The sequence below is a fragment of the Neomonachus schauinslandi genome, chromosome 4 (genome assembly GCF_002201575.2).
Source record: "Neomonachus schauinslandi chromosome 4, ASM220157v2, whole genome shotgun sequence".
NCBI classification, from domain to species: Eukaryota; Metazoa; Chordata; class Mammalia; order Carnivora; family Phocidae; genus Neomonachus; species Neomonachus schauinslandi.
In genome coordinates, this window is record NC_058406.1 from 36029171 (window position 1) to 36050665 (window position 21495).

General features: G+C 40.3%; 1 protein-coding gene across 2 annotated transcripts in view; it reads right to left on the minus strand.

Moving 5' to 3' along the window:
• Window positions 1-450: 450 nt before the first annotated feature.
• The window catches only part of ATPAF1 (ATP synthase mitochondrial F1 complex assembly factor 1), a 28606-nt gene continuing 7561 nt past the window's right edge, over window positions 451-21495 (minus strand). The window contains exons 3-9 of one of the 2 annotated variants that reach the window (XM_021683878.1): window positions 20688-20738; window positions 20012-20074; window positions 16974-17024; window positions 15787-15834; window positions 12063-12158; window positions 9875-9982; window positions 451-3293 (exon numbers count right to left, since the gene is read on the minus strand). In XM_021683878.1, coding sequence (XP_021539553.1) covers window positions 3099-3293; window positions 9875-9982; window positions 12063-12158; window positions 15787-15834; window positions 16974-17024; window positions 20012-20074; window positions 20688-20738 — 612 coding nt within the window. In that variant the 3' untranslated portion in view covers window positions 451-3098. The remainder of the gene's footprint in view (window positions 3294-9874; window positions 9983-12062; window positions 12159-15786; window positions 15835-16973; window positions 17025-20011; window positions 20075-20687; window positions 20739-21495) is intronic. The other variant, XM_044914023.1, reaches the window with a different exon arrangement.

Here is a 21495-nt window from a genome sequence, read left to right on the forward strand (position 1 = left end):
CATCGGTATTGTGGAGACTGCAAAGAAACCCAGAACACGTAGTTCCTGCTTCCAAACTGTTTGAGGAAAGAAGTAGCAGCATAAACATCCTGAGAACAGGACAAGGCAAACTACGACGAGGTGCTAGATGTGAGGCCCGAGGGAAGAGAGACATGGACAGTGGCCAGAACAGACCTGGAGAGCAGGGATCATCCTCCTCATCTTCCTGTGTCGGCACACCTAACATGGCGGTTGGAGTAAGTGCTCTGTGAGGGACTGCTGAATTGCCCGGAGCCCACAGCCCGCCAAGGTCATACCAGAGGATTGGTGGGATACAGAGATGGTGTATAAGCTTGGCATCTTGGCTTGCAAATATTACTACTTAGTAAGTTCCAATCTATGCATGTTGAGAGAGTCTCTTAATTCAGAGTATTTGATTACAGGTACATATACATAACAAGATAATGTTTTGGCTAAAATCATCCATGTCATTTATTTATTCAACAAACAACTGAGTATCTTCTATGTTCCAGGCCATGTCCTTGGCACTGGGAATAGAGATAAACCCTGGCCCTCAAGGAGCTCACAGTCTAGTGGGGAAAAAAGATACATACATACATACTTACACTGTAAAGTATGCAAAGGGAGACCACTATAGGGGGCAAGAGCAAAGGAACCAATCCTAAGTTTAATGTCCACAGGAAAGAAAGATCTCACTGATGGGTGTTTTTTTGTGAAGAACAGATTAGGCAATGGTTCTCAAAGTGTAACTGATTAATGACCTATATCCAAATCATTTGGAGCACATATTAAATGCAGACTCCCAGCACTTCCTGCGAAGATTATGATCCAGCAGGGTTGGGGGACCTGAGAATCTGCATTTTAAAGTGCTCTAGGTAATTCTATTGCAACTTAAGGTTTGAGAACTTCTGAGATAAGGTTTACTTTTTATACCGCAATGAAGAATGATCTGCATGTCTGAAATGGTAATTTGTGTTGGTCTTTAAAGAGAAGAGGGGAATTAGAAAAGAGGAAGGGTGTTGACATTTATTAAGCTCTACCATAGTCTATGTATAAGCCTATTTAATTCTCACAATAATCCTATGAGGTAGATATTATTATTATTATCATCCACATTTTACAGAGAAATAGAATCAGAGGGTTTAAGTAATTTGTTCAACAGCATAGAGCTAATGAATCCCAACACTGACATCTGAACCCAGATTCATTTAACTCTAAAGCCTGTCCACTTTCTATAACACCATGTTGCACCTGGGTACAAATTTACGGACTTAAAATTTTCTTTTGGTTCTTTGCCAGATCGTACCAGGTAAATATAAAGAATAGCCAGATGGCATTTTGATCGTGTCCAATGTAACTGTCCATGTATACATCCCCTTCCAGCAAGTGGGGATTTAGGGCAAAGCTGGGAGGAACGAGCAGCCAATTCTTATTTCTTCTCCCATCATCTTTTCACCCTCTGGTGGAGGCATTATGAAAATGTACAATGGCCAAGAACTGGGTCCATCTGAAGGGAAAAGCAAACATAACCGGATACCCACGGAGGCAACTCCACCTGATGTCAAAGATTCCTGGGACTCAAAACATCCAGACTCAAGTTTCTCAAAAAAGGAACTGTCAGAACCAGAGGCAGGTCCAGAATTTGCATTAGGAAACAGCTCAACCTTTAGAGAAACTGTGAAAGGCTAGCAGCAATTCCAGGTTTAACAAACACTATCTCTTTCTACACACAGACTCAGAAGTACGACAGAACAGACACAGCCCAGAAAATAACACGAAGTCCAATCCCATCTAAAGAGCTTGGGGACAGGTCCAACCTATAAACAAACTTCCGTAATAAAGAAAATACACAAACACACCAACTGCAACTACCGGTTTCCTTCCCACTTACCAACTCAGTGTCACACGAGCAGGCCTCAGGCAGGGGTAGCAAAGCGGAGCACACCAGATCAAGAAAAGGAAAGGCATAGTAAAGGGGGTCCACAACACTACCGGGCGCCCTGGGACCTCAGATTCAGAAGGCTGGCGTGTAACCACTGCCCTCTTCTAGCACTGAGCTTGGAGCCACAGCAGTGACACTACACACCAAATGTGAGCTTCCAGGGCCGGAGAACGCCTTTCTTATTTTTGGCGTTTCAAGCAAATGCTGAGTCCAAAGATGAGATTTGCCCTGACACCAAGGGCAGCACACAGGTTAGATTTCACTGCTCAGTGTAAAAAGACTGTAAGCCAGACTTTATTTTATTGCTACATTTCCCCCATACCCAGTTCGGGAACATTTGCTTCCACCTACTTTTTCATATAGTACTGGCATGGCTTAGAGTTGTTAAAAAAAAAAAACAAAATAAAACAAAACATGCCAATCAGGATGGACCCTCTCCTTACGAAAGTGGTGATTTACTTACACTGCACTGATTCGCCCTCTCCATATACACGGCTTCTAACAGGCAGAGTTAGGGGGCAGGTGTAACAAACCGTGGTTTAAAAGTACGTCGGCACCATACTTGTGTGCTTCACTGAACCCCAAGTCTACTGACCCTGCAAACCAGCTACACTAGAGGCAACTCTGGGGACATCTAGATGAAGTCTGAATCCTGATGCCAATATCTGGTCGTTCTAGAGTCTAAACAGGATATTTGCGCTATACCTTTGGCCAGCCAAGGGGCACATAGGAAGAGTATGCAAAGCCCACATCTAACTACAGGTCTTCAAGCTTACTATCCTGTCACAAGTTTATAAATATGAAGAACTAATCATCTGGGAGCTGTGTGGTCAAAAGGAGATACACAGCACTATTACACTGTGTAAAGTCAAGTCGCCATCCTGTGGATCCTTAGCTCTCTCTGGTTATGACCTCAAACACTTTAAAAGGAAAGCTTAAGTATGCTGGGAGATAATTATCAGAATGTTTGGGTACCTCTGTTCCTGAATGTCAAGTAATAGGGCTCACCTCCACGATTACTTCTTGCAATAAGCACACAGGACAACCCATTAGAGACTGCTCCTTATAGCTCCTAAGCTCCCAAAAGTTCAAGGGGCAGGTGGGCTGTAGAAAACTACCCCAGAGCTAAGCAGACTCTAAGCCAACCCTCACAGCTCTAAGTCTTATCCTGGTTCTGGGCACATTTCAGTTCTGCTCCAAGTCCACTTTGCTCCAATTCAGCGATGACAGACATATATTTGAACTCATTTGGTCTGAAGTTAAAGGTCTCCACTAACCCATAGGTCTCCTTCCGGTCAGTGGCATAGAAGAGCTGAACTTGGTTGGCAATGCACTGTGCCTCAGCAACATTCTGTAAGGTAAAAAGAATAGTGAGGTCATTCCCTGCACAGGGCCATAAAACTCTGTGGCAAGTGGAGGGGCCTTACCCAGGAGTCACTGTTTTCAGAAAGCTTCTCTGACTCCCTGACATCCAAGTCTTGGTAAGGTGCCCCTTGTCTATGCACCCAAATTACTCCACGCTGACCTCTACCATAGTATGTGTCATACTACATTGTATCTGTCCTTTTCTCTTTTGCTTTTTTGTCCATCTTCCCTTGTATGAATTCCTCAAAGTATATGTTTGCTTTACATCCCTACACATGGTCATATCTAGCCCATATTTGCTGAATAAAGTAACACATATGTTTGAAATGTCCCTCTTCATTCAGTTCCTTAATAACTATTAAGTATATCTTCAAGGGGGTTGGGGAAGAGCAATAGTTACTCAGCTTCTAGAACCAGTTTGCGAGTCACTACTGAGTTCTTAACTAACGAGACATACTCTTGAGTAAAACCTGTTCCTGATACCACCTCAGTCAGAAAAGTAGTGCCAAAGCCAGCTGTGTAGTTCTATAGTAGGTCCCCCAATTCTATGACCCTTCTCTCTTTGAGGGAGCCTAGTTTCCCTTTCCTGAGTGTAGGCTGTACTTACTGACTTCCTTCTTCCAAATGGACCATGGTGAAACGATGCAAGAATGCCCTCTGCTACGAAGTCACATTAGACACCGCAGCTTGTGTCCTGCTCTCTCTCTTGAATTACTTGCTCTGGGGAAAGTCAGCTGCCAAAGTCATGAGGACATTCAAGTAGCCCGACGAAGAAGCTTATGTGGCAAGGAAATGAGGCTTCTTGCTGACAGCCATCTGAGTGGGCTTGGAAGTAGATCCTTGAGCCCAATCAACCTTCTTCAGATGACTATGGCCTGAGCCAACATCTTGGCAGCAACTTCATGAGAGACTCTATGCCAGAGCCACCCAGCTATGCTGCTCCTGAATTCCTGACCCATAGAAACTGGGAGGTAATAAATGGTGTGTGTGTGTGTGTGTGTGTGTTTTAAGCCACTAAGTTTAGCAGTAATCTGCTATGCAGCTCCCTCTAACTACTCTGCCAGCAAAGCTCCAGGGAAGCAGAGGGTCCACCTTCTTTCTTTATAAAGCTCAGTGGCAGAGAAATGGTGCACACTGTGTAACAGAGGTGGGGTCAGGACACAGCTATACTCTACTCTCAAAACCTTATAAAGCAATGTCCTCCAACTACTATTACTTTTGCTTCCTATACATCTCACTCATCCTAGCTGGCCAGAGGCACTTATTCATCATCACGGTGTTCGTATGACCAAACCCAACCCCCCAAAATACTGGAAAATTCCCACTAAAACTATCAAAAGTGTGCTATGTCTAGCTACAGAATGATGAAAATGGATTTATAAATACCATAGGCTCCTTTACCTCCACTCCCTCCCATAGGGCTTTCAGGTCATTTCTCATAGGCAGGGACTAATCTCTGAGACTGGATTTTCAATCAAAAGCCTTTTTCCAAAACGCTGGCTATTTCAAATTAATAGAATTTCAGAGCTAGAAGGGGCCTCAGAGATCACCCAGTTTTCATTTACTAGGCCAGGAAACCAAAGGAGATGAGGTTCAGGGATGGGCCCAAGGTCATACGGCTAGCAAGTGGCAAACCTCTGGACTCCTAGACTGGTACTCCCTCTACTTCATCCTGATACTGTTCCTGGTGGGGCAAGATAATTAAGACTGATCAAGGTTGATAACCCTAATTCATCAATTTTACCTTTCCTATACTCAAACATGCCTCAAGAGTAAACTGTTTCTAAAGCAAGCACACTGCCATTCTTGGAGGTAGATACCACTACTTCCTGGGCCCATGAACTGTAGTCCCGGACCTCTGATAACTGACTTTAACTTGAGGCTCAGGATAGTGGAGGTAGGGGTAGTTCCGGCTGTATTCATTCTAGAACAGTGCTGTTCACACTGCAGAGTTCTAGAGGCTCTGTGGAGGTGCCTCAGGTCCCTTCACCTCTGTTTTAGCTGTTGTATCAGAGGTTTCACATAATAAGATCTTGTCTGGGGGCGCCTGGGTGGCTCAGTTGGTTAAATGTCTGACTCTTGATTTTGGCTCAGGTCATGATCTCAAGCCCCGCGTCAGTAGACTCTTTCCCTCTCCCTCTGCGCCGCTCCCCCCACCCCCCGGCTTTCTTGTTCTCTCTCAAATAAATAAATAAATCTTAAAAAAAATAAGATTTTGTTTTGATAAAGGTTTCTGACCACTAGTTTAAGACCACTAGTATGGTGGGTAAGGAGACATGTGTATTTATCTCTCATGGAGGGTTATGGAAAGCCCTCTCCCCACTGCCTTAGTTCTCACCATGAAGCAGTAGTCTCCTACTTTTCGAGGACCTGAGAAGATAAACATATTAATTCCTATGTTGCTCAATAAGAAGGTATACGAACAAACCTGATTCCTCCCTTTCTTTCAGTCTTCATAGATACTATCACCCTACCAAGTCCTGCCCATTTTACTCCCTATATATTTCTGGGGTCATTCTCTCTCCACCATCCTCACTATTCTACTTCACGTCTTCACTATCTCTTGCTCACACTACTGCAACTGTCTTTTAAATGATCACACTGATTGGGACAGAACTAAAAAATATTTAGGAAGCAAATAATTGAGATTAATAGCATTGAAGTCTAACACTCTACATGTTACTCCCTGTTCAAAACCCTTTCATGACACTTTCATGTCCTCAGGATAAAGCCAAACCTCTAAACACAACCCACCAAACCTTTTTAATATATTAATGATACCAAACTGTTTATAATACCTCAAGTCATTTTATGTGTCCTAACATGTACTTATGCTGTTCCCTCTATTTGGAACATTCCTCTTCCCCTCCCCCCTTTGTTTATCTGGCTAAACTCCTGCTCATCTTTGAGATTCAGCCCAGGTGTCATCTCTAGGACCTCTCTTCTTCCTCTTTCTGGGCCAGGGAACATCCCCTGCATGAGCATCCTAGCACTCCATCCGAGCCCTGGCTGCATTCCGATGAAAGCATCTACTGACAGAGAGGTGGAACCAAATGAGGTTTTCAAACATTCTCCTCAATTTCAGCATTAAGGCTATTAGTTCAGAAGAAACCTCTAGTTTCTGTATATTTCTATTCATTTGCTTTACTGTATTTGGAAGTACTATGCCAAAGTGCAAATTCATGCATGAGTAGCAAGGGATCATATATTACATTTCTACGTTTCCCATCTCTGAATCGTGTACCCCTACAATAAATTCTAACATCTCTAGTTCTGTACTACATAAGAAGCTCAGAGCCAAATTGATTTCTACAAGGCAAATCTATGTTGTTTGGTATGTTGTCCAGTATTATAAGGCCAGGAAGCAAATTTTCACGTTGATGTGGCGTGTGTAGCAGTTTGAGACCACCAGAGTGAGGTGGTAAAAATGCCAGAGCAGAGAAGGACCTCCTGTCACCTCCAGAGTCCACTTTCAATATGGTTAGATGCTGGGCTTTACTGAAGACCAGAAACTAAAGTCTCTGTGTCACTCCCTCCTTCTTGTGGGCCAATCTTAAACCTTGTCATTATTGGTAACTATATCCCCTCCAAATCTCAATTTCAAACAGCCATGCTCGGTCTATTACTATTTCCTAATTAATTAATTAGTTAATGATAGGGGCTTGAATTCACGACCCTGAGATCATGACCTTGAGATCAAGAGTCAGACACTTAACCAACTGAGCTACCCAGGCACCCCATATATTTCCTATCTCCCAACTTCAAAAATCCTTGAACTCCACCAGGACTCACAGTTCTTACAGTCTCTAACCTTCCTTATGTTTTCACTTCCCTCTTTATCCAGCTTGCATTCCATGGTCAGTAATTATCATCATTCTTTTGCACTCACCTTTAACTTTCTGGTCCCTGCTTACTTCATTAGATCACTTGGCTGAACCATAACTCCAGTTAAACCCAAATCTCAGCCCTCTCTCTGTGCCTGTACCCACACAGCCATTCTCTCTTCCAGTTTCCTAGACCACACGCCGACACTTTCTGTAAAGGGACAGACAGTTAATATTTTAGGTTCTGCTGGCCCTACAGTCTCTGTTGCAACTACTTAACTCTGGTGTGGACCTAAAGCAGCCACAGATAATATGTAAATAATAAGCATGGCCGTGTTCCAATAAAACTTTATTTACAGACACTGAAATTTGAATTTCAAACACTTTTCACAGGCCATGAAATAATATTCTTCTTTAGTTCCGTCCCTCCCCCCTCCAACCATTTAAGGATATAGAACACATTTTTAACTCATGGGCCTTCTAAAAACAGATAATGGATTGGATTTGGCCCACAGGCCATGGTTGGCTGACTCTGTCCTAGAAAATCATTTCACACTTTCTCTTTCTTTTCCACTCAATTATCCAACACCTATTCTTCCATCTTCACTCTCATCTGATGACCTTTCACTGAGATAAAGTCTTAGTCTTTTCACTAAGCAATCTGGAGAGAATTTCTACAAGATACCACCACCTCTCTCCATTTAACTGTATTTGTGTCCTTATATTTTGGCTTCTCTGCTATTATTACATTTCTGGCAAAGATCAATCCCTCATTTCCAGACTTAACCACTCAAAAATACTTCAAAAATTCTCTCCTCTTTCTCCTGCATTATCACTATTTCCCTCTCTACTGAATCTTTCCATCTGTATACAAATATAATGTTATTTCTCTCATATTTAAAACAAAACAAAACACATTCTTGTCTCCACTTCTCCCTCTCCAGCTAGTGCCCCATTCTCTCCTTCCCTTCACAGAAACATCCTTGGAAGACTTGTTTATGCTTACTCCTTACAATTTTTCTTCCCAGCCTCTTTTAAATGTACTCCAATGATGTTTCTGTCCTACCACTCCTCTGAAACTGTCCTTAAAAATCTCGCTATGACTTCCATGTTGTAACATCTAGTAAATTCTCAGTCTTCATCTCATTTGCCTTACCAGCAAGTGAGACTTGGCCAGTTGAGCACTCCCAATTCCTTGAAACATTTTATCTTAGCTTTCAGGGCACTTTCCCATCTTAGTTTTCCTCATATCTCACTAACTATTCCTTTTTAATCTTCTTTGGTGATGCTTCCTCATGTCTCCAGGCTCAGTTCTTAGACCTCTTTTCTTTTTATCTTCATTTGCTTCCTTAGTGATTTTATTTAGTCTCATGGTTTTAAATAATAATCTGTATGCTGACAACTCTCAATATTTGTATCTCCAGCCTGGACCTCTCCCCTGACCTCCAGGCTCATACATCTAACTGCCTACTACTTGGGTATCTAATAGCTAACTCAGATTTAACATGTCCAAAATTGAGCTCCCGATCTTCCTCCCAAATCTATTCCTCCCGCAATCTTGTCTAGCTCAATTAATGGCAACTCCAGGGGAGCCTGAGTGGCTCAGTCAGTTGAGCATCTGCCTTTGGCTCAGGTCATGGTCTCCGGGTCCTGGGATCAAGCCCCACATCAGGCTTCCTGCTCAGCTAGGGGGGTCTTGCTTCTCCCTCTGCCTCTGCCTCTCCCCTGCTCATGCTCTCTCTCTCTCTCATACAAATAAATAACATATTTAAAACAAATGGCAACTCCATTCTTTTGGATTGGATTTTTGGTGATTTCCATTTGAGTGTGATGGTGGAAAGAAGAGTTCCAATTCCAGACTTGGGGCTTACTGCTACTGTGAGATACTAGCTGAGTGTCATCACTTTTTCCTTCTCTGTAAGTAGCTGCTAAGAGAGAGAGCAAAAATAAGTGGGTATTGTAATGAAGAAATTAAGGGGGAAGAAGCACTACAGTGTTCACTATCTTGACATCCTGAACTTAAATCCTGCCAGATAAATGAGGCAGAAATGAGCAAGGACTAGACAAACCGGCTTTATAATAACCATAAAACTGCTCCTGACCCTGGATATACAGAGAAAACAAACACAGTGGGCATCATTATCTATGGACATATGGTCAATGCTCTATCTAAGGAATGGGAAAAGGAGGAAGGGAAATCATTATGTACGCTGAATGTAATACACGTGAGCAGTGTGGGGGAAGAGAAAAGATTGAGAACTATTCCAGACTTTGAACATGTCCTGACCCTTAAGAAACCATTTGTTTGTCCACAGTCTCTTACTTGAAACCCCTAGGGCCAGGTGTGTTTTGGAGTCAGAATTACTGTATTCTAGAAAGGCAATAGGTACATAATGTAACTCCCCATGATCAAATACATTAATATTTCCTTAGTAAAATGCATGAATATTCCATACCAAGTGGGATTAATAAGGACTACAAGTGGCCTTATATCAGTTTAAATGAAGATTTAGCTACCAAGTAAGTTCAAGTCAGATAAGGTCTTGTGACCAAATGTATTATGACAAAACTTTGTTTTCAGAGCTTTTGGACTTCAAAATTGTGAATAAGTGATTGAGTTAGTGATTGTACTAACTTCAACTTGGAAGAGCTTGTGCAAGACAAAATTATTGTCAACTTTAAGAAAAAAGTACCTGTAGGTCTCTAGAATCTTACCTCTCAGGAGGTAAAAATTAATTCTTACCAGAAATGTGGGATCCATTTCTGCTGTCATCAGCACTATGCCCTTTTCTTCCTTAAGTTCAGGGTAGTGATATAAAACCAGCTGGCTGGCTGCAGCATCCCCTCGGGTCTGTAAGGAGAAACACTTATCAAGGCTCAATAAGGTACCACCACACAAAGCTGCAATTTCAGAGCAATAGAGTCTAGAGGAAATTCGGGCTCCTAACAGCCCCTTGAGTGGCTAGTGAGTCAGAGGACTGGTAGGTGGGGGGATGGTCAGGCGTGCCAAGGCGCAGTGAAACTGACAGTTTGCACAGTGTTATTTGTGTCTTCAATTGAAAAAGGTTTGGCTTTTTTCCCAGAAAATGTTTACAGTAGGCAGTGAATCCTTCATCATGGCCATATATATAAAAACAAAATGACACAAGCAACTACCAAATCAAGTTCTAAAGAAAGCAATATGCCTGTGTAATTGCCACTTTTATGGACTAGTGCATTTCACAGTTGAAATCTACTCCCCTTGGCTGGCTCTGAAGACTGAGCTCTTTTAAGCTGTAGCAAACAGCTGGAGAGTTTGCACAGGGGCCAGATTTGTAATGTGCCCTTCTAAAATATAATCTAGGTGGGAGATAGGGGGGAAAGGAGAACGGGAACATCATAATTTTATGAAGAATGGACAGGGCAGTGGTTATCAGACCTCAGTCCAGACTAGGAAGAGAGGCTGGGTTCAAAGTTAAAGCCCTTATATGTAGGAGGAAACAACTATACATTCAAAAAAGATCTCTGGGTTTCATCTCTAAATTTCAGCAGGAGTCCTTTTAATTATTAATACCTACCTAGTGCTAGGGTTCAGCCTCTCAGTTCTCCCCATTTACTTCAAATATACTGATCATTTTGATCATAATTATGTTTCTGGATCTTCTTCCCATACTCGTCTATGAGCTTCAGTAGGGCAGGGACCTTGTCTCACAGGTCTCTAAGTCCTGGCATCGTCTCTAACACAGCAGCGTAAGGGTTCAGTTCACAGACTGGAATCAATCAAATCCAGATCTGCTACCTATTACCACACTCATCCACACTAGGGACTAACTTCTCTGAGCCCATGCTCTTCTCTATAAATAGAAATAATATCTGTAACTATCTCATGGGACTTTTGTGAGGATGAAATGACATAATATATATAAAACACCTGGCACATAGTAAGTACGTCAAATATTGATTATAGGATGAGCAATAAATGTTATTTTATAATTCATCCAATATTCAAGATAAAAACTGGGCGCCTGGGTGGCTCAGTCGTTAAGCGTCTGCCTTCGGCTCAGGTCATGGTCCCAGGGTCCTGGGATCGAGCCCCGCATTAGGCTCCCTGCTTGGCGGGAAGCCTGCTTCTCCCTCTCCCACTCCCCATGTTCGTGTTCCCTCTCTCGCTGTTTAAAAAAAAAAAAAAAAAAAAAAATCAAGGTAAAAACTGCCCCTTCATTCTGCTTTTTCTTTTCTTTTTTTCTAATCCCCCTTTTTTTAAAACACATAACACAATTTTAGGATACAATCATGAGCAAACTCTCATTCTATTTTGCATTTCCTTTACCCCAACCTTCAAAGCCACTGTAACACAGGCTTGTTTTTTGGCAATTTGGCCTCCAAATACAGAATGTCAATCCCAGTTACGATCTGATTTAAAATACTGACTTCATTTTAAAAGCTTCAAATGCTTTGGATTCAACGTCTTAATCCAATATTTGGGAATAAAACAAAGAAAAAAGGAAGGAAGGAAACAAACAAAACAACATCTATGGAATGGAAACTGCATCTTGCATCTTGGAAAGTGCTGACTCTGTTAATAAAATACAAGTAAGACATGCAGTCTACCTTAGAGTTAAAAAGATAACCATCACAACTCACCCATGTTAGTTAAGTGAGACACAAGCAGTAAACGTTATAGAGGTATGGGGAAGAGATGGAAGAGACCAAATGTAGTCAGAGAATATGTTTTGGGGTCTTTTCCAATTTCTAGGTATTGAGTAGGGCTTAGAAAGCTAGCCCAATATGCAAAGTGTAACAATTCATCAACGCTGAAGCAAAACAAAACAATTCATCAATGCTGAAGCAAATACTGCTGAGAATTAGTAGATACTCTGTGTCCTCAAGCCTCAGCAAGGGCTCACAGGAGTAGGCCTCTTTCTTCTAGGGGATGAGCACAAGCCACCTACCTGAATATTTATAAGTGCAGTGAAGTGGAGTTCAGTACCTGTCCATTGTCCTACAAAGAACTCATAACCTTCCCTTCTTGGTAGTGCACAGAGAAACTGGGAAACAAATACATGAAGAGATAGATGAATAAATACAATCATTTGCTCCATGTCCAAGTGCCTAATCATTTACTCTATTTTTTCACTGTCTGGTTTTTAAACAGTTTTTACAATTATGAAATTCATTAAGTGATAATTTAACAAATTCTCATATACTTTCCAACCCAACTAAGAAAGAAAGCATTAGAGATCCAACTAAAGCTTTCTCTGTAACCCATTCCAATCCCATTCCAGAGTAACATTTATCTTGCATTTGGTGTCTGTCATTCCCTTTCAGGTTTTTATTCTTTAAATGCGCACACACATATGCATATCCATAAACAAGAAATACTACGTTTAAAAACTTGCTGCATGTTTAAAAACTTAAATCTTTAATCAAACTATATGCCCATTTTTCAACTTGCCTTTTTCACTTCATGTTACACTTTTGAGATTCATCTATGTTGATAAATACAACTCTAATTCATTTATTTTCATTGTTGTATGGAATTCTACTATAGATATTTACCACAATTTATCTATTCTTTTATTGATGAACATTTGAGTTTTTCAATTTCTAAACTTTCTAATGCTGCTGAGTTAACTTTTGTTCCAATTATTATAATCACTTCCTATTCTATCATCTGAAGCTGATACTGGAACATGGTTGTAAACACAAAGAAATGATTAGTTTTATGCTTAAGATGTTTAGAATTAGGGATGAGTGGTGAAGAGACTGATGTCAGGAGAAAACAAAGTATAATCAGTCCAGTATGCGTTAGTCATGGAACTACCTCCTTATGGCCAACCGCTCAGGCTCTATTTCATTTTTCTTAGCTGACATAACCTCAGTGCCTAGATAAGAGGTAACTGATTTGATTTCTGTCACTCCTGGTCACGGTGCATTTTCTAGAAGTTTGTATAAATGGAGCCAAAGAATCTATACTTCTTTTTTTTTTTTTAAAGATTTTATTTATTTATTTGAGAGAGAGAAAGAAAGAGAGCACATGAGAGGGGGGAGGGTCAGAGGGAGAAGCAGACCCCCTGCTGAGCAAGGAGCCCGATATGGGACTCGATCCCGGGACTCCAGGATCATGACCTGAGCCGAAGGCAGTCGCTTAACCAACTGAGCCACCCAGGCGCCCCAAGAATCTATACTTCTTTTGGGTATGATTTCTTTCATTTAGTGTAATTGTTTCGTGATCTATCCATGTTGTTACATGTATCTATCAATAGTTCATTCTTCCTATTGCTGAATATTATTCCACTGTAGATGTATATGTACACACAATCCCTCTCCCCCACAATATCTTTATATACCAGTGATAGGTATCTTTTAGGATTTGGTTATTACAAATAAAGCCGCTGTGACCATTTGTGTGGTATGAACATATGCTTTCAATTCTTGGGAAAATAACTAGGGAGTAGAATAACTGGGTGGTATGGCAGGTGTATGCTTAACTTTTAAAGAAACGGTCATTCTAAGGTAACTGTACTGTCTCACATTATTGTATCAGCAGTGTATGAGAGTTCCGGTTCTTCCAAACCCTCACCAACACGTGGTATGGTCAGTCTTTTTAATTCTAGTCATTTTCGTGGTATCTCACTGTGGTTTTAATTTGCAGTTCGCATGACGACTAATAATATTGAGCATCTTTGCAGGTGCTTATCTGCCATTCCACTTTGTCTGAATCTTTTGCCCATTTTTTAATTGCGTTGCCTGTCTTCTTAAGTTGTAAGAGTTTTTAATATATTCTAGATACAAGTCACGTGTCAATATGTGTCCTGTAAATATCTTCTCCCAGTCTGTGGGTTGTCTTTTCATTTTCATAACAATGTCTTTTGAAAAGTAGAAAATTTTATTTTTTATTTATTGTGGTAAAATACACATAAAAGTTATCATTTTAACTATTCTTAAATATACAATTCAGTGGCATTGAGTACATTCACACTGTTGTGCAAACATCACCATCATCCATCTCCAAAACTTTTTTAATCTTCCCAAACTGAAACTCCATACCCATTAAATGAGAACTCATTCCCCTTTCCCCCATCCCCTGGCAGCCATCATTCTACTTTCTGTCCATGAATTTGACTATTCTAGGTACCTACACCTAGTCTAGATACGTAAGTGGAATCATACAGTATTTGTCCTTTTGTGACTGGCTTATTTCACTTAGTATAATGTCTTCAAGGTTCATCCATGTTGTAGCATAGATCAGATTTTCCTTCCTTTTTAAGGATGAATATTCCACTGGGTGTATATACCACATTTTGTTTATTCATCTATCAGTGGATACTCAGGTTGCTTCCACCTTTTGGCTATTGTGACTAATGCTGCTATAAACATGAGAATACAAATAGAAAATTTTAATTTTGATAAAATCTAATTTACTGATTTTGATTTTTTTCTTTTATAGTTTGTGTTTTTTGTGATACATTTAAGGAATCTTTGCCAAACCCAAGATCACTAACATTCAACCTAAGATTGTATTTTGTAGAAGTTACATTTATATCTATGATCTATTTTGAGTTAATTTTTGGATACAGTGTGAGGTAAGAGTAGAGGTTCATTTTTTGCATATGGATATCCAAACTGAAGTGATTATCCTTTTCCCATTTAATTACCTTGGCACCTTTGCTAACAAATAACTGACCACACATGTTGGTCTATTTCTGGATTCTCTCTTCTCTTCTATTGATCTATATTTCTATCTATATGCCAATATCACATTGTCTTCATTATTATAGCTTTATAATAAGCCTTGAAATCATGAAATGTAAGTGCTCTAACTTTGTTCTTTTTTTTTTCAGAACTGTTTTGGGGCAACCGTCTCGAGCCCCCTCTCTTTGGGAGCTTTGTACTCTCACTCAATAAACCTTGCTTTGCTGACCACTGAAAACAAAAACAAACCTGTTTTGTTATTCTAGGTCCTTTGGATATCCAAATAATTTTTTTTAATTGGCTTGTCAATTTCTTTAAAGGAAAAAAAAAGCCCACTGGGATTTTGACTAGGATGATATTTACTCTAGAGATCTACTTGGGGAGAAATGATGACAATACCCAGTCATCCAATCCATGATCACAGTCCATCTCTCCATTTACTTAGATGCTTTTTATTTTGTCTCAGCAATGTTTGGAAAATCTTTTTGAAAATTCTAGAAATTATTAGAAATTATTACTGACACCAAGTCAGCTGGTCCACCTCACCAATTCCCTTTCGCTTGGGTCTTCTGGCAGCTCATGACTCCAACAAATTCATCATTCCTTAGGCACACACAAGCAAAATAGCATGGCCAAAACGGAAAAGAAACTGGCAATAAAACGGTAACTTAAAGGAGGGTGAAAATGTGAAGGGTTCAGGTGTTGCCTCCCATGTTCACTTGTACTGACAGAGATCCAAATCAGAAAGGGCTGCACCATGTCAGAAAGCTAAAGGGCCTGACACACCTACTGGGACAAACCCACATAATTCCTTATGGCTGAAAATCTCACTTATCAGTACAGTCAACACATAAGCACCTTTGTTAAATAAACAGAGCGCTATAACACATGAGATAGTATGGAGTATGAAGAGATAGGTTAGAAAACATCCTTGTTTGGCAGCACTGATAAGCAATCCTCATCTGGTCACTGGAAACTTACTGTTGGACAGGACTGAGCCCGGGTCCAGATCAAGTCAAACTTCTCTTTCTGTAGGTTAGAAAAGAATAAAATTCAAAACCAAGAAAACTTGAGGCTGCAATCATATTTAAATTCACAAAGACTGAACTCTAGGACTAAAATACAACCAAAAATATCTCTTATATTCTATCATTTACAACTCCCTCTTACGACAGAGAGAAAAACCGGGTGTGTGTTTGGCTGCTCAATGTCAGAATTAGATGTGAAGAGTGGATACTCCAAACTCTGCAAGGGACTCTGCCAAGTGTCAGAGACTTCAGGCCACTGAGGCTGTCTAAGGGAAAGCCAAGAAGGCCTGTTTAAACAATGAGTCGGTATTACAGATCTAAAATATCACAAAAGGTGCAGATCCTTTTGGCCATTGAACTCTTCAAGGGCAAGGGTCGATGTGTGTACCAGGTGGGGTAGCAGTACTCTCAGGGCAAGCAAAAGACCCGGCTTGACTTTTCTGTCTCTGAGTTTTCCTCCTTAATCTTAAACTCACACATGCAAACTCAGTACTTGATGTAAACTTAACCTAAATGGCTTTCTCTTCAGGGAAGAAGAACAATTAAAGAACTAGCTGATAACCCAGTACATCAAATGCTTTCTTATGCAGAAGTCAGTGTGAGGACATTAAACTAGAAGAAGCCAGCAGCACCCCTTCCCAGTCACAAACCTCAATGGTCAAGAGTGGCCAATGACTATCTCCAAGACAGAAAATGCCACTTACTAAGGGAAAATGCCAGAAAAAGCCTAGGAGGAAGCTCTAAGTCAGCTCAGTAATAGGTCACTTATAGACAAAAGGGGAAGAAACCTATGCTAGAGGCCCTGTCTGAAATTCCAACTGTATGGTTGGAAAACACCAAAAAGAAGTAAAACACATTTGGAAATTGCTCAGCAACATGACTTACACTTACATGCTCCCTTGTCAGAGACTTGAGTAAAAGAGACATTGCTAAACCAGAAAGAGGGAAAACAAGCGCCATAAATATATCATATGGAGCTTCCAATCTTTGGTGCTTAGGGCATAATAAAAACCCTCAGAGTTATAAATGTAAGTTCTCAAGAGGCAATAAACATAGAAAAAGTAAAGGTAACTGCCTGCTAAGGTTAGAGCCCTGACCTTCATGCCATAACACTTCCATTTCCCCCTCCAAGCTACTTACAGGAATAACTGCGTAGACTGTATCTTTTGCTGCAAAATACTGCTGCCAAATCTGTACGAAAAAGAGAGGGTGTCTGTGACATGTGGGTAATCTTTTGAACCTGTGCCAAGAAATGGTGACAGCTTTTATTGCTCAGAGTAACATGCTATTTGATAACAAGGAAGAAAACCCAATGTAATGCTTTTATTACTAGCACATGATTACAAAAAAGATTTAATACCATCTACTCTTCTAGATGATTAAACTGTAACTCTTAATAACAAATTCCTGTCAGACAAATGGATTCCATGACCTTGTGAATCATTTCTCTCAAGACGTGCCTGTATGCAACAGACATGTTCTTTTCTCATACCTTCTCTTTTCCTTCCCAAAACCCATATTCCTCAGCCAACTGTGGGCTTCTCAGACAGCCAGAACATCAGTCATTCAGAACCCAGTGTCTGAAGTCAGGTGGACCTGGATGCAAATTCCAGCTCCAATCATTTGCTGACCATGCTACTTGAGGCAAATTACTGAAAATCACTAAATAACACCAATATAATCATAAGTAAAATAGCAATAATATCAACCTAACAGGATTATTGTGAGGACTAGTTGAAATATAGGTTTGTGCCTAGCACAAGAGAATTACAATGCAAACCAGAGCCAAGGTGCTCTAAGGGGAACAAAGAGGCACTTAACCCAAGTTAGGGAATGAGTGCCAGATGAGGGGATACTTGAACTGTATCCTGAAGAATGATCAGGAGTTAGCCAGGTGAACAAGGAGGCTAGGAAGATAAACAGGTAGGATAGAAGAGACACATTCTAAGCAGAGAATGACAGCATTAGCAAAGGCATAGAATGCAGGGAAGGCATCACAGCCAAGGTGACACCTGAGTGAGCTTTTGAAGAACAGGGCCACCCTCCTTTAGAGATGCTCTGCTTTGTCAACATTTTCATTAAGAATGGAGGGGGGCCCCCTAACTGAAAATACTAATCAAAGTATAATCTAACTAACACAGGGTACAGAAGGACTATTACCTCCCAGGACCTGGGCAAATTATTATCAATGCAGCCCAAGGCTGCTTTGCCTTTTTTTTTTTGTTTTTAATGTCAGACACGGTCTTTTCATTTTAACGACAGCGTATACTGCTATTTTTTTTAATCTATACTAGTAGATAGTTCATGAATCAACACTGAAATTTATAGACAGATAGATGTTTCTTAACATAATTGACCTTGGTTACTCAAATTATTTTAACAAACACAAATTTATGTCTAAAATTATAGGTCTAAATGATATTCATCATATGAATATCAAGCCTCCTGGGCCTGGCTTCTCTCTCCCCTAAAGAGTATGCTTGGTGTCTGCTTTCTATTGGCATCTCTTCCCAAAGACACAGTTTGAGGTCTCCTAGAGACTTTGCATAAGCCTCTATTAACACAAGTTAGAACCTTGTGCTGTTCTCGTCTGTGTCTGTGTCTGTCCTTCTACTAGGCTAAAACTCCTTGAGAGTAGGGGATTCTCTCATTTATTTCCATGCCTTGCATACAACCTGACATTTAATAGGTATTTAATAAATGCTTTTGCTGAAACAAATGATACAGCACCCAAAGGAAACTCATGGCAATTGGCACAACTTCCCATAAGGGAACAGGGTGCAGAGTCAAACAGACATGGGTTTGAGTTCCAGCTCTACCCTAAGTTACTTAATCTCTTGAAATTACAGTTTCCTCAGTTGTAAACTGGAAATAATAGCACCTACACTTCAAGGTAGTTATGAGAATTTAATGAAATAGTGCATGTGAAGCACTAAGTACAGTACCTGACATATAGTCTACTGCTTTTATTATTATTTTGATTTTCTCAATATACCTAAAATAATTCACGGAATTATAAGAAATGCCAATAAATAGCTTATTATAGTCTAATTAGAGAGAAAAGAATCACAGACATGAAAATGTAAATAGCAATGCAAATCAAGGTGTATGGAATGACCAAACAGGTAGGGATAGATCATGAGTGCTCTGAAGGAAGGTGTCCAGAAAGCTTCCAGAAGAAGGTCCTATAATAACAGAGGACTCTGAATGGCAAGCAAAGGAATACAGGAAGTCACTGAACATTCGCAAGCAGGTCACTGACATAATATTTATTTCTATTCATTTATTTAAAAACACAAATGTAGCACTTACTCTGTGCCAGGCACTGTTCTATGTGCTTTACAAATATGAACTCATTTAATTCCCCAAAGAACTCTATAAGTACTGTTATTACTACTATGAGATAAGTACTATTAATACTACTATTAGTATTATTATCTCCACTTTACAGAGAGGGAAACTAAGGCTCAGAGAGGTTAACTAACTTATCAAAGTCATTCACACAGTAAGTGGCAGAGCTAGGACTTAAAACTGGTGGCTTGGCTCTAGAGTCCGTGTTCTTTTTTTTTATTTTTTAAATATTTAATTTATTTATTTGACAGAAACAGAGAGAGAACACAAGCACGGCGAGCGGGAGAGGAAGAAGCAAGCTCCCCACTGAGCAGGGAGCCCGACTCGGGGCTCATCCCAGGACCCTGGGATCATGACCTGAGCCGAAGGCAAACGCTCAACCGAATGAGCCACCCAGGCACCCTAGAGTCTGTGTTCTTAACGAATACACTATGCTTTTTCATAATGAAAGCAGAACTTTAAGAGGATTCAACTGGTAAGGCTATGAGAGGTGGAGGAGCGGGGAGGAATGAGAGCAGGGAAACCTACTTAGATAGGTAGTACAGTAAGCCAGAACATAGTACTGATGATTTTAAATAAGACGTGGGCAACAGGAATGAAACAGAAGGGGGTATTGTGAGTTGATTAGACATATAGGAGTAAAATCAAGAAAGACAAGCTTTCTTATGCCATTATGTTTCATGTAACTGATCACTTTTGCTTTCTGTAACCACCTTTCATTTTGGCTAAAAAGAGGTATCAAGAAACGTATGCTCCTTTCTACTTTCAGATTTGGCTCACAGAGCACATGTTTTCATCAAGTATGCCAGCCCATTTTCATTTATTACCTGTCTTATTTCTTCTGCAGTTTTGTCTTTCACCATCTCAATGTTAAAGATTGAACTGAGAGTCTGAATGAGAAAATAAAAGGCAATTAACATCCACAATTAAGAAAAATACAACAGCTTAACTATCTGTAAGCCTTGTGGGAAGCAACAGGTCAGGACAGTGGAGCAGATCTTCAATAAGTACAGAACATGTATAAGAAAACCTGTATGCTCAGAGAAGTGAACCCCTAAGCCCAGGCAGGTTTTCACAGTGCTATTCCTGGGGAGTATCTAAAAGTACTTTCTAAATGCTTTACCCTCACTAATGAGCACCGCAGCATTTTGCAGCTGGTAAGAAAAGAAAATCTGGTTGTCACCTTTAACTGCTATTCTACTAGGGGTGGCTCCTTATTTGCAAATTAAATGAGTAAACATGCTTTGATTTTTTAAAACTACTTCCTATAGAAAGAAAGCATATCACCAGGATTTCCCTCATATTTCCTCCAGCAGCCCCAGGACCCACACTATGCTAGAGGTTATATCAAGGACATAAAAATTCATAGAAATATTTTTCATCTCCATAGTTGGAAAAAAAATCACAAAATCACAGAACCACAGTAAGTATGTTCAAATTTGCAGCCTCTTGTTATAGATGTTCCATATGACTTCAGACTTAGATCTTTAATTAGAAACCTACCTTGTCCTTAGTGAATCCTCTGCTCACAGGCTGTTTCCCCAGGGTGTCTGTCTGAAATACATGATGAGACAGGACATTTATCTGTACCTTACTCATAAGAAAAAGACCACCATACTAGTGAAGTGTACAATATCTCATTTAGTAATCAGACACTTGAAAACTCACTTTTCTCCATTCTATATAGTAACTGTACACACTGTTCTATGAGTTATTGTTTGTGAGACAACTTTTCTGTGACTAAGCTTTTGAGACACAGAGATGAGAAAAGATTTGTTAGTAACTACCACCTACCGGTACTTAGAGACCATATCCATACCTGCCACTATGGATATGAGGGACTCCCTCCCAGAATGAGGCCTGCTTGGGTTTCCTGTGCTCTGCTCTCTGATCTGCTCCTTGGTGAGCCATAAAGGAGGTAAGCAATGGAAAAATGTATTTTCAAAGGCTGCTTCTCATCTGTGACACACTTCTGATGGCAGGCATCCTCACCAGGCTGGTCTTTTCCAGCACTCAATCTTAATATTCCCTCTATCAAATTAGTGATTATTTCTTCTCCTAGCCTGCTATCTCGGATAAAGGCCACAGTCAAGAAATCCTATTATGAGGTTTCTGATAATAGGGATGGGTTGGTTCTAAGTCTCTCACTCAATTTCTCAGTTCAAGTCCATTCCTTTCAGGAGTACAATCTATACCTGGGATTCTGAGGCTAAAAAACACCGTCTGCATAAAATCCTGTCTTTTGTTATTCTGTGCTTCAAGGAATCCAAATCTTTCATAAATGATGCCCACAGAACTGGTACAAACAAAT